Source organism: Octopus bimaculoides, chromosome 5 (assembly GCF_046866305.1).
Source record: "Octopus bimaculoides isolate indiv1 chromosome 5, ASM4686630v1, whole genome shotgun sequence".
In the NCBI taxonomy this organism is placed as follows: Eukaryota; Metazoa; Mollusca; class Cephalopoda; order Octopoda; family Octopodidae; genus Octopus; species Octopus bimaculoides.
This window is the reverse complement of record NC_142932.1, coordinates 545347-560076: the sequence shown is the minus strand read 5'-3', so window position 1 is coordinate 560076 and position 14730 is coordinate 545347. Positions and strand designations below refer to the sequence as shown.

Here is a 14730-nt window from a genome sequence, read left to right as displayed (position 1 = left end):
GCTCATGAACTGTCCGAAAGCAACTGCAAATCCCGAGTTGACATCTGCTCTTCTCTCCATTCTCGCGAACTCATTTCACCTTTTTTGGATAGACTTGTGACAGGTGACGAAAAATGGATCTTCTATCGAAATGTTAAATGTCGTAAACAGTGGCGTGGTAAAAGGGAAAAAGCTCAACCACAACCGAGAAGGGAACTTCATGGGAAAAAGGTTCTTCTCTCTATCTGGTGGGATTGCAAAAGAGTAATTCTCTTTGAATTGTTACCACCTAATGCAACAGTCAATGCTCAAGTCTACTGTCAGCAATTAGAGCGTTTGAACCAAGCTTTGAAGGAAAAAATGACCGGCTTTAGTGAATTGAAATGGAGTGATGTTTCATCAGGACAATGCGCAACCCCACACTGCAAAGATCACATCACAGAAGATCGAAGAGCTTCGTTGGGAAAAAATTCCTCATCCACCTTATTCTCCCAACCTTGCTCTTTCAGACTACCATTTGTTTCATAGTTTACAGAATTATTTGGGGAACATAACTTTCACAAGCCGGGAGGAGGTCAAAACTGATATGTCAGAGTTCTTCACTTTGAAACCAAAAGAGTTTTACATTGATGGGATTAAAAAGCTTGTAAATAGATGGAAGGAAGTCATAGGTAATCAGGGAAAGTACATTGATGATTAAATTTCAACTAAATATAACATTTGATTACTCGTTTTCTTTATTCAAAATTCGGACAGAACTTATGGGATGACCTGATATATATATATATATATATATATATATATATATTACCAATTATTGATTGCTAAAGACAAATCTGATTAGACAGACTTGTGTTCACATCATCACATCTGTAGATTGTTCTGCTCAGATTCCAAAAATTCCTACTTGTTTACAAAGTATACTATTAGTCAGATTTTTGCTGAAATGACAAAATACTAGTTTCTATTACCAAAAAGTTGCAAGTACAAATCATGGTATAGATCTGCAACATAACTGTAATGTTTCATCCATTTGAATTGTGTGTTCATATCATCTCTGCCATCTTTGTTGTGCATACTGACATTTATGTTATATTGTATTAATGTTTAATAATGCAGAGGAAGAAAAGCAGGGGCTGGTACAAGAGAAGAAAGGAGAGGAGAAGAATTCATTGGTTAAAATGATTAACACCTTTCTCTCTCTACCTATCTTTCTCCCCTTCTACCTCGTTTGCTCCCCACCTTCTCTATCTCTCTTTCCCTTGTCTTTGTCGGTTTTGCCATGTGAGGCATAACAGAAGTTAAAAAACATGCAGAAGAACTAAATCATGTTATTTGCAATGTGTCTCAAACAAATCTGAAGATCCAATCTTTGATGATGTAACAATGCCAAATGATATCATGAGTAAAACTGGAAAAATATAATTGAAAGTCAGCGGCAGCTATGGTGGTAGGGTTAGGGTTAGGGTTATGGTGGTAGGAAAGGTGATAATGGTGATGAAATAACCCACATATGAAGAATTTACTTCAAAAGTTACAGAAACATTTTGTTGCAATTATCAATGTTTGTTTTCTTTTATTTTGTGTTCAAAACGCTATTTTTGATTTCATTTTCATTTCTCTTCACAGCTTCTATATTTGCTTGGACAAGAGGTCTTGCTCATCGGGCCAAACTGGATAACAACGATAAACTGGCAAAGTTTTCAGCATGTCTTGAAAAAGCTTGTATCGATACAGTAGAGTCTGGTTTTATGACCAAAGATTTAGCAATATGTATCAAAGGAATGAAAGGGTAAATTTGCTTTAACTATCACCTATTTAAATGTATGGTCTTTTGAGGTATGTTGCTTTAGAAATCGTCATTACCCTTCTCAAAAATCACATTTTGCCAACAATCCTGGTTCTCTATCATGTCTTTTTGAGGTTAAAGGTCCTCCAATCAACCTTCACTACTTCATTTTATCATCCTGGGTCTTCCTCTTCTGTAAGTTCCATCCATATTAAGTAATTGCCACTTCGTTAAACAGCTGTCCTCATTCATAATAAGAATCATACATCCATACCTGTACAGTCTTCTTTCTTGCACACTACATTTGATCTCTCTTACACCCAGTTTTTTTCTCAATGCATTTATATTTTAATGTTCATGCATACTTACATTGTTTGTCCAAGAGCATGCTAGCTTAATTATATGTGTGTGTGTGTATCACCACTTGACAATTGATCTTTGTTTACATTTTATGACTGAGAAATTCAGCAAAAAGATTCTGATAAAGTGCCAGACTTAAAATTAGAGTTACTAGGATTGAACATAAACATGCATAATATATATGTGTATATGTATGTGTGTGTGTGTATGTGTGTCATTTTTACTCATTTCACTCATTGGATTGTGGTCATGCTGGGGCACTGTTTTGATGTGTTTAGTTGAATAAATCAACCTCAGTACATATTTTCTAAGTTTGGTGCTTATTCTGTTGGGCTCTTTTGCCAAACTACTAAGTTAAGTGGACAGAAACAAACCAACACCGATCACCAAGTAGTTGGAGGGGGTCATGTGCAAACACAAAGACACAGACACACACATGTATATGACAAGCTTCCACACAGTTTCTGTCTACCAAATTCATTCACAAAGTGTTGGTTAGTCTAGTGCTATAGAAAAAGAGACAATCATCTAAAGTGTGGTGCAATGGGATGAAACCCAAAGCTACATGGTTACAAAGCAAGCTTCTTAACCACACAGCCATGCCTACACCTATATATGTATATTGCACAAATATACTTAAGAAATATGCATACCTATCTGACAGGTAAAAATCTAATCAATTTCCTTTCAGGTAATGCAACCACAGCTCAGCAGAGGAAGTTATCCTTTCTGCTGAGAAAATGATTGTAAAGTTTATTTATTGTAAAGTCTATGTCAGTATTTCCTTTTGTTGTCAATCAATATCCTGCACTGTCTATTGTATCTTTTGCATTTACTTTCAAGATCTGTTGTATATACATTCTTATACATATGTATGTGTGTATGTATGTGTGTATGTGTGTATGGGTGGATGGATGCATGCATGCACTTATGTACATACATACATATGTATGCATGTGAATAAATGAAAGTTTAAATGGATAGATAGATGGATAGCTAGACTGACAGACAGACAGATACAGATAGATAGATAGATAGATAGATGATAGATAGACAGACAAACACAGATAACAGGTTGGCAACAAAGACAAATACCAGCATTGACTTTATAGTTGATAAACTTTTCAACAGTTTTCTCAGCAGAAACCACAACTTCCTGAAGAGATAAATTCTTTTGGCCTATTGTTATAGTACTTGAAAAAAAAAATGATTTGATATTTATCTCCCAGGTAAAAAATAAATGAATAAAATGAAAAGAATAAGATTTTTAAAAATAAATAAATAAATGTATGACACATCCATATATGATTTTACCATGTTGAGTTTATGTTGATATGAAACTGTTTGTTTATGACTACTTGATTTCTTCCTGCGGGCATAGCTATATAGTTAAGATGCTTGCTTCCCAGCTATGTGGTCTTTGGTTCAGTCCCACTGAGCAGTATATTTCACAAGTTTCTTCTTTCTTGCATGGTACATTTGATTTCTCTTTTGCACAGTTTTCTCTCAATGCATTTATACTTTATTGTTCATGCATATCCAAGAACATGCTTGCTTAATTTCTTTCCAGTCTTCTCTCATCCCTTGCATTCTAGGCCTCTGTGTGTGTGTGTGTGTGTGTGTTTGTGTCTCACCACTTGACAATTGGTCTTAGTTTGTTTACATCCTCATGACTGAGCAATTCAGCAAAAAGATTCTGATAGAATGGATTTGGTAGAAGGAAAGTGAAAGAAATCTGTTGTATATAATTCATATATACATAGATGCGTACATATGTCCACCTGTACTTATCTACGTGTGTGTGAGTTTATGTTTACCCTTGTCTAGATATCATGTGATGGTTGTAAATAAGCATCATCTCATACAAGTCTTCCAATGAAAAATATTTCCTTGCTTGGAAACGGGTGAGGATGGGTAAAAGAAAGTGCATACAACCATAGAAAATCCACCTGAACAAATTCTGTTTAATCCATTGAAGCATGGAAAATTGGACATTAAATGATGATGATATTTGCACCAAGACTCTCTACCTAAGTAGTTTATTAAATGGTCAAGCTAATAAAAAATTTGCTGATTTTAGTAAAGTAACTTGGATTATAAATTGTTATATCAAGCTGATATTTGGAATACAACTTTAAAAAAAACAAATTGTCCTGTATAAAACTATGATGGAATTATTATTAGTTGAAATCCCATGTTATCATTCATATAACAATGAAATTTGTATAAGATTTTCATTTGAATATGGACATTTTCATGTAAATTCTGCTGGGAAAACTTGATAGTTTTTAAAATTACAGTACTTTGATTGACAGAAATAGTGTGGTAACATGTTCGGTGACCTTTAGCAATATATATGATGGCATTTTAGTTGCTATGAAACAATATAATACTTTACATGGTGCTTTTGTGATTGAGACATTTTCTTAAAAAATAACTGTGACTTGATTACCCAAATGCAGCAAAATGCTTCTTTGCTTTTTACTGCATCAATGTGTCCAGTTACATTATGATTTTGTTATAGGTAGAAAACTTCAGATTGACTAGTTCAGCATTGGTAAAGAAACTATCATGACATGGTCTAAATAGATGAAAATATTCAGTCTATTATTTAGGCTATAGAGAACTGTTCTTACCATTCTGCATTGAAGCATGGTGCAACACTAGTCATTTCAGATTATATCATGCAAAGTATACTGCATGTTGATTTAAATTTTCATCCTTATAAGAAATAAGTCTATACGATTGACAAAGGTTGAAGGTTTTTGTTGGAAACATGCTTGCAATGTGCATGGTTCTTCTTATGAGTGATGAAGTGCATTTTCATCTGTATGCTTGCATAAATAAGCAAAACTTCCAAACTTCTGCTAGACATCATTTCACAACAAATTAATCTGTACTCTTTTTACTGAAAATATTTATCAGTGTAGTATTGTGAGGCATGATAGGCTTATACTTCTTTGAAGAGGTCAGATATGCAATATCTGATTACATTCTGATTATTACATGTTCATACTGCTCAACTTCCTTACCTCAGGATTGAACAAATGTGACATTAATATATAACATAAGCTGGAGCACTTACCTATACAACGAAGGCTTCCATGGACATTATTAAAAAAGTGTTTACCAACCATGTCATTTCTGAACTTGGTGACACATTATGACTTTTTAATTGCCTGATATTTCTTTCAGTTTGTGAGAAAATAGGATGAATTTGACCAATGTTATTTTCAAGATGATATAAATAGTTAATTATGTGTTGCTAATAGGTTTATAAATGGCACACATTGCTCTGAATGTTTATACAATAAGATGGTTGCTAATGTCTTCTATTTGTAATATTCATCAAAACCATCAAATTTTTCTGCTGGACATTGTATGAATTGTTACATATGGGTTAGTAACATAGGATCAGATGTAGTCTCAGGCAAGATGACATTAGGAAGATTAAATATAATGAAAAGAAATTGTGATATTGTATACAGTTATTTAAATAAATTAAATATTCTTATTTAATTTCAGAGTAACAAGAGCTGACTATTTGAATACATTTGAATTTATAGATAAAATTGCTGAAAATTTGAAAACTCTGATGGCTTCCATATGACTCGGCAGATTTAAACCAATTACTGAGAGTAAATTATGACTTTTAAGCACTATAGCTTATAAGCATGCAAAGGTCTTTTTTTTTTTATTTTCCCATTTTAACTTTCTAGCATCTTCTATTCATTCTGTACGGTTTTAATGAAAATAAGGGCTCATCAAATCAATCAGTGCTAGCCTGTATTAAAAAAAATTTTAATCTGAAATTCTTATAAATAATCCTGCCAGTAATCTATAAATACTAACATTTTGTGAATATTTTCGAAATAAAGAATTTTGGTATCTTTTGGGAATTTGTGTTTGTTTTGTTAGCATGCTAGACAAAATCCTTTGTAACATTTTGTCTGTCTTTGCATTCTGGGCTCAAATTCTGCCAAGGTTGACTTTGCCTTTCATCCTTTTGGGGTGAAACACTGGGGTCGATGTCACTGACTAGTCCCCTACCCCCAAATTTCAGGCCTTGTGCCTTCAGTAGAAAGGATTATTATTAATGGCGGTGATCTAACTGACTCTTTGAATTTGGAGGTGACAGAAATGAAATTTTGCAAGATTTTGTGCAAGTGGACTATGATAACAGAGAATATAAACTTATACTGGATTGCAGAACTAGGTGGAATTGCACATTCCATATGATTGAGAGATTTTTGAAATTGAAAAGCTGCATTCCAAATGCTCTACGAGCAGTACTTTCCACAGATGCCGTAGTGTGATGAAGAATGGAAATTTCTCGATTTACTATATGAAATTCTGCAACCAGTACAAATTATTTTGAAGGCTATTTGCGCTGATGATATGGATTTACTGAAATCGGAATATTCTATAGAATTTTTATTGAATAAACTTAATATCGTCGGCAACCCTTTGGCTCCAAATCTTCGTGAAAGACTTATGCATAGATATAATAAGAGAAGAAATGTTGAAACCTTGACTCTCTTGAAGTATTTACATAACCCAATGAAGTTTAAAGGTGAATCAATTTCTGGACCTTTTCTTTTTTTAACGAAACAACATTTAAGGAAGTATGCTGAACAAACATATAGGAGATTATTTCCTAAACATGACGCTGAGAACACAACAGAATTATACAAAGGAAATGAAATAGGAGGGAACCTAAAATAAGTGTTACTGTTGTCCCATTACTTATGAAGGTAATGAACTCATGCGTGAATACACAAGCGCAATCAAGAAAATGAAGGAAGAGCCCAAGATAGTAACAGATGGATTTGAAATCTCTAAAGAATTCGAATATTTTGAAGCAACTTCGAACAGAAGTGAAAAGCTCGAGAAACTTTATAGAGCATTGCTTACAACTAAAGCAACTAGTGTCCAGTTGGAAAGAGCTTTTTCAATTGCTGGACTTTTCAACACAAAATTTAGGACAAGTTTGTCAGGTAAAACACTGAATGCATTGTGTTTTTTAAAAGATTATTTTCGAAGGAAAGTGAATCATCAAGCAAGTCAAGAAATTTGATTGATTCTCAAAAATACGACTTGGAAAAACGTTGCATTCCTGATTAAATAAATATAATACCATTATTTTTTGTTATTGTTTGTACATAGATACAGATACAGGCACCACCAACATATCTGTGGATATCAGTCAACCTGTTGCTTTCTCTGTGTATGTATATAAACAAAATACAATATACGACAAACTTCTTCGTTACAGGAACACCGCTCTAAATCCGCGAAAACCAGTTTTTAACCAGTTTTGAGAATTACATATACTTAAACTCGGTTTTGGGAATTATCGGTTTTTTGCAAGCCCTACCTCTGCGCAAATTGTAACAGCTTGTGTTTCCATCAATTGTTTTTGTGAAAGAGGTTGTGTGTGTGGCCAGTTTATGTACAGAGCTGTTCTGTTGTGCCTTTGCAAGTATTCTGTTGGTGCCAGTCTGCTGCAGTTCTATATTTGAGAGATGAGGAATTATGTACATTATTTATATTAGACAGATATTTGTCCTCATCTTGTCTGTTGTTTACGCAATGTTTTGGCTGATATGCTCTCCAGCCTTCTTCAGGTGTCCTGGGGAAATTTTGAACCTGGGTTCTCATTCTTAAGGTATTATTATTATTAATATTATTCAGGTCACTGCCTGGAATCGATCTCAGAATCTTGGGGTTAGTAGCCCACACTCTTAACCACTACACCATATGCCTATGGCCAATTATGGAGTGAATTTTAGGGCTTATAAATCTAATATTTTCCTATTCTTCCTTAATACCAGTTCCCATAAGCTATTCATATCTGCACTCGGTCTGCTTAGGAGGTTGTTGTGTCTTAGCATATGTGCTGCTTCTTTCAGTTTTCGTATTTTCCAGTGTTGTTCCCTGTCTATTATTTTAACTTCATCCCACAGGGGGAGGTGGTTTCCATTTTTCCATACATGATCAGCTATACCCGATTTATCAATATCTCCTCGTGTCACAGCTTTGCGATGTTCCTCTACCCTTATTTTGAGGGGGCAGCATATTTCACCTTTGTATAACCTACCACAGCTGCATGGGATGGAGTACACACAGTCTTTGGTCATATTCTCTTCTATTGGTGGTCTGACTTGAAGGAGATATTTGTGAAGTGTTGTATTAGTCTTGAATACTGTCCCGATATCATATGGGCTACATATCTTTTGTATCTTTTCGGAGAGGCCTTTCACATAGGGTAGACAGACTGTAGACAGTTTATTGGTTTCATCCTCTCTTCTCTTCATAATTGGAGTTGATAATATGGTTTGGGGTAGTTGTTTCTTAATAGATTGTTTCTTCATGGGGTGTATCATGATCACTACTTATATCCTTTGCTCGATATTTTAGGCACTGAACAATTCCTCTCTTTACACTGTGTGGATGGTGGGAATTGAAGTTGAGGTATTGTCCAGTGAAGGTTGGCTTGTGGTATATCGATGTCCTGGATCCATATTTGGTGCATGTTATTAATACGTCCAGGAATGTTAGTTGATTGTCTTTTTCCATTTCCATTGTGAACTGTATGGATGGCTTTATTGAATCCACATGATCTAACAGCACTTGGACATCTTCCTGGTGGGGCCAGAGTATAAAGGTGCCATCAACATATCGCAGCCATAGGGTTGATTTTAGTGGTGTTGATCCTAAAGCCAAATTCTCAAAGTATTCCATGTATATATTGGCTATTATCAGTGATAATGACGAACCCATAGCTAAACCCTCTTCTTGTTGATATATATCAGTGTCCATTCTGAAGTAGGTAGTTTTTACACAGAGGGTCAACATTTCCATCAAGTATACATTGGTATGTGGAAGCGCATGGCTTAGTGGTTAGGGTGTCAGCATCATGATCGTAAGATTGTGGTTTCGATTCCTGGACCGGGCGATGCGTTGTGTTCTTGAGCAAAACACTTCATTTCGCGTTGCTCCAGTGCACTCAGCTGGCAAAAATGAGTAACGCTTCGATGGACTGGTGTCCCGTGCAGCTGGGGAACACATACACCATTGAAACCGAGCCCATGAGCCTGGCTAGGCTTTAAAAGAGCGCATTTATTTTTATACATTGGTATACTAGTGCATTCTTTTAGATGGGTGTCTGTCACCAGTTTTTCTTGAATCAATGGTAGTGCTTCATCAGTTGAGACTTTGGTGAACAGACTTATCACATCTAGACTCATCATCTGGTTGGATTCAATGGGGGTATCTTTGATCTATTCTGTGAAGTGGGTGGAATTCTTTATGTATGATGTTGACTTTCCTGCTAATGGACTGATTATATCCACAAAGAAGCGGCTCAGTGGATGGCATGCTGAACCTCTACAGCTCACTATAGGTCTTTATGGAATACCATCCTTGTGAATCTTAGGAAGACTGTACATGTGTCAGCTGTCTGTACTTCATTGGTATAAAGTGATCCTTGTTTGTGATCAAGATCTGTGACAACTTCCTCTATGTTTTCAGAGTTGGGTCTTTATTTTCTTTGCTGTAGCTATCAGCATTTATAAGACTTGCCAAATTTTCAGAATAGTCAGACTTGTTCATCACCACTGTAGCATTTCCCTTGTCCGCTGGAAGTATTATGATGGAATTGCCACTCTGTAGTGTTTTGATAGCGAACTTTTCTTCTTTAGTGATGTTTGGTTTGGGAAGTTTCGCTTTTCCTAGTAACTGTCTCATTTTCCACCTTAGTTCATCTTCCTGTGCTTTTGGTATCTTTATGGCTATCTCTTCAATAGGGGCTATTATCTCCAAGTATGGAATGCGCTTGATGGTTGTCGCAAAGTTGAGAATTTTGTTTAGTACTGCTTCTTCAGAGCTTTCTAGATGTTGGCTACTTGCTTTAATTACTGCTTTCACGGGTGGGTGACAGACTTCATTCTTCATTCTCTGACCTTTGAGCTTCGTAAGCTTCTTAAGCCTGTATGTCTTCACTTTTTTCAAATTCTTTCTCGTACAACTTTTCTAGATCTTGTTGGATTCTCTTTCTATCATCATCTCTGGTTATTCTCCTAAGTAATGAAGATAACCTCTTGCTGATTTCGTTATTTAATTGATGCTTTTTCCAATGGTTGTAATGGATCCTCTCACGGACAAGGGCATGTCCTGCCCATTCTGCTGCTCTTCGAGCTTCATATGAATCCACTGGTGTCATTACATTCATGCCAGGTGGTATTAGCTTTTAGTCTCTACATCTACACAGGAAAGTTAGATGGTTTGAAAGATGAGCTAGTTTCTGATGGACCTGAAGAATAATAATAATGATGATGAAGATGATGAGGATGATAACATCGAAAAATACCTTAGGAATGAGAACCCAGGTTAGAAATTTCCCCAGGACACCTGAAGAAGGCTGGAGAGTATATCAGCCAAAATGTGTTAACAACAAACAAGATGAGGACAAATGTCCATCAAATGTAAGTCATGTGCAGTCTGCTGCATTCAGGGGTTATGTGGTTGATTGTCCCTAGGTGCTCTCTGCATATGTGGTATAATGAGCTGCTTTCATATATTTCAGGATATCACTCTGGTAATTCTTAACTGGAAGGGACTGGTCCTGAGTCGCAATGATGTACCCCTCAGTTTCTGATATGAGCACGGCAGCCACTGATGAATAAGAACTTGATTTATTAGGGTGTAATGAAAGTTCTATCTGCTTTTTAAAGTTCAATAAAACAATATATCTGATCTATTTAATTGGTAGTATAGTCACCATTCTTCTCTATGACCTCTTTCCACCTGTCAATGAACTTTTTAATGCTACAATTATAAAATTCCTTAGGTTTAGAAATGAAAAAGAAAATTAACTAATTTTTTTACTTCTGCTCTTGAGGCAAGTTTAATCCGTGCAAATGGTTTTATAAACTTCTAAAGAAATGGTAATCTGTAGGTGTGAGATCTGGAGAGTATGGTAGGTGATGCATAATTTCCCAGGTATATAAATAAATAAGATAAAAAGGCTAGTTATTATTATTATTATGAAATTTGAACTTTTCTTTAATTATTGTCCAGATATTGTGTATAACCATATCAAGTTGAAAGTATTGGTTCTTGTCTATTCACCTTAGTTAAACAAAAATCTAATTTCTGCTTAGATGGGGGACTACTTAGGAAACCTAAGTTCTGAGTGCTGTAAGCACTTTTCATAGATGATAGACTTAACTTATTACTCTGTTTAACAACATCACCTGGTTCTTGAGTGTCATTAGCAGAATTCACTATGTTGCAATCATTTGTCTCAGATCTCCAGTGTAAGGATAATTCCTCCCTTAACTTCCACCTATCTTGGAGGACATGACAAAAAAACAAAACAGAAAAAATGTCATGGGCTGTGGCCTTCTTCCTTCACTGACTAAATAGTAAATAGCGATATCACAGACCTGACCTTGACACTTTATTATTTAAGGACCTGATTCGCTTGAATCCTGAATTTATATATATATATACATATATATATATATATGAATGAAAAGATGTATAAACGTACTGAATGTAAAAACGAATGGGAGACAAACAGAAGGTCCATTATTCTTCATCAGTTATTTACCAATTGGTACTGTTTAATTTCACACCTTTAATGATAAGACTGAGTGCTTCCCGATTGACGGTGCATACAAAAAATTGTTTTCTTGCGTAGAATTAGGGACAAGAGCAAACAAAATAGAACAAGACAAGCAAAACGACATAGAGTGTGATTTAGGGCAGTGGACGAGGACAAACAATCAAACAAAATACGGCCTTGGGGCCAGATAGATAGGTGATGGGCTTCCACAGTTTCTATCCACCAAATTTACCTACAAGGCATTGGGTTAACCCAGGGCTACAGTAGAAAACCCAATGTACTGCATAAAAAAATATTCACTTAAACATTGAAAGCTTGTTTCCAATAGGGGTCTTTGTTGGTCAGGGTTAGCTATATATTTGTACATGTATGCACAATCCCAGGCAAACTACTCTCTCCATGACACTGATATTGTCCAAGGAAATGGCTGCTACTTTAGGACTGATATAGCTTGGTATCAGTGTGATTACTGGCATTGCTGACAGAATGTATTGAATCAGGGCAAATATTGCAAGGCATCCCATCTGACTCTCTAAAAATTCTGCTAATCTACCATCCTGGATTGGTATTTCACATAGATATATGACACAACAGTAAGTCAACAATGGAGCTTCTATATAGCCACTCAATCTGCTAGAAATGACAACCAAATTTTTCTCAAATAACACCTATTTAAAAAAAAAGGAAAGATTAAGCCAAATTCCCATCACACAGCTCTCAAGTATGAACAAATATTATTTGGCAACATATACCATACTTTTGATCATTATTTTAGGTGCCTTTGTAGTTGTGAGCAGACATAAACACTTTCTTGACTCTCTTGCCCTTGATCCATTAGAACATCCAGAATGAGACAGCTGGAGGGAGAAAGGACCGTAGACACTAGCATCCAGCTGGGTACAATGGAGCAAAAACGCAAAGAGCTACTCACTCCAGGAAACTGAACCTACAGCCTTACGATTATTAGCCAAACCCCGTAACCACAGCTTACCATTAAAAAAAAACAACCCAAAACGCAATAACACATTAGATAATGTAGTCTTGTATACATTGTTCAGAAATAAGATAGAATAGTCATAGCAGCATCGGTTTATCGTAAGTCTACTTGATCAAAACTGACCTTAACTAAACAATAACCATAGTTACACTGTTACTGATACTTTTGGGATTTATGAATTAAATGGAAGGCCTTGAAGGGAATAATAGATGCTACTTATCAGGAATATAAAACCCTGGCGTCTCGAGGGATGCATTCAAAGGTGTTAATTTCTCTTAAGAATCAATATTTTCTCACATTGGCACAAAGTCACGAATGTGTTGGATATTTCCAGTACTTATCAATACATAACTAAGGATTTGGATTTTGACTGTGGAGGGATAAAACCCAAGTAGGTGTTAATTCATTTAATGCCTCCCTCCACAGTAATTAATGAATTCTTGTATTCGTATTTCGATATAAGGCACTTGTTCCCCCAGAATCCAGACGGATGAAAAAGCAAAGTTAATTAACCCTAGCAACTCTTGTAGAGATGAAACAACCTGCAACTGAATCGCTCTTTCCTTGAAAATAAATGGTAATAAAATAGATTTTATAAGACTTTTTAAAAATTCATTTCGAGAGAAAGATATTACAGACTACAAGCACTCATTTCTCATTTTTATAGACATTTGAAAGTATTAAACAAGCAAAGTGCATATGAAAAGCTTGAAACACCGCAGAGATGTTTATCGATTTCCGTTTTGGTTGTTCCACTTATATTTAGAAAGAAGGGCGATTACTTCCATTGATACTACTACTACTTCGTCTCTACTGATGCTTATTATAAATAATCAGAGAACTGATTATTTGTGGTAGAACCAGACAGCTAGGCCGATTGTTTTTATTGTAGTTTAGTCTAGTCGTTCATTACTTTTAGAGCAAACACTCCAGAGGTCTACTTCGTAATTTTGGGCCTGGGTTCGATAAATAACCACCAATAAAATATTAGATGATAGTTTCTATTGATTATAGTGAACGGAAGTAAAGCCAGTGTTTTAGTTAAGAAAAAAGTCATATCTCAGTTGAATTAAATATTTAACTGAGCATACATCATCACGTATACAGAATAACAACGCAAATGGCATTATGTGTGTCAAAAACACATTTTATTCGATATAATGAATAAAATAAAGTGTAAAACCTATTAAATTCAACTGCGACAGTTTCTCCCAGGAAATTCCCAACAAAAAATTGGCTTTGTATGAAGCCAAAATAAATTAAATCTTATACTGTATTAAAAACAAAAATACAACTTATCAGCAATAAGAAATAGAATGGATTTAAATTTTATTTTCTTCGAAAATTTTGTTGCTTTGGACCCTAAATCATTTTATTTTAGGCCTCAATAAGTAGATAAGTGAGAAACACTGTCCTGTAACATGGCGACAGGCAACAAAGAAGCGCTGGGTCTAATTAATTTGAAAAAAAAAAAAAAAGCTGAGGTTATTTGATACACATATTTCGCAGTTTCTTTTTAATTTTCGAATTGGATACATAGATAAAAATCAATAAATAAAACCACATAATAAGTGTTTGGACAGATAAGTTGTGGAAAAATTGAATGTTTACACTAAAACCAAATTATATATTATACACACACTTCTACATACGCTTCCTGCAACCTTTTTGGTCATTATAAACAAATCATTCGTCTTCAACGGGAGAATTCATACATAATACACACACACACTTATTTCGCTTACATTGGTAGCCTAATCTGAAAATTTACTATTACGCGCAGCGTACTGCTCAAAGTTCCGAATGAATTGTAGCTTTCAGTTAAAACGGTGTGCGAGGTGTAGTAACGAACACTTTAATCGCAAATAGAAAGGCAGTTGAACGATCGCTTGGAAATATCAGTCGGGAAACCTTTCTTGAACTCCCTCAGAAGCACTTGCGTGGGAGGGGCGTCGTCCTCTGTTTTAACGTCTG

General features: G+C 35.3%; 1 protein-coding gene across 1 annotated transcript; it reads left to right on the top strand.

The window, feature by feature from the left end:
* The first annotated feature begins 1453 nt into the window (after positions 1-1453).
* Positions 1454-6027, top strand: LOC149135398 (isocitrate dehydrogenase [NADP] cytoplasmic-like). Its single transcript, XM_089351913.1, has 2 exons — positions 1454-1771; positions 5654-6027. Exons 1-2 carry the CDS (start codon positions 1542-1544, stop codon positions 5736-5738), a joined length of 315 nt encoding a protein of 104 aa, XP_089208039.1. The 5' UTR covers positions 1454-1541; the 3' UTR covers positions 5739-6027.
* The last annotated feature ends 8703 nt before the right edge of the window (positions 6028-14730 follow it).

Excerpts from the sequence above, each read along its gene's own strand:
- LOC149135398 (XM_089351913.1), top strand. The coding sequence starts at position 1,542 with ATGTTTGTTTTCTTTTATTTTGTGTTCAAAACGCTATTTTTGATTTCA. Across the intron at positions 1,772-5,653 it reads TGTATCAAAGGAATGAAAGG|AGTAACAAGAGCTGACTATT; the intron begins GTAAATTTGCTT and ends ATTTAATTTCAG.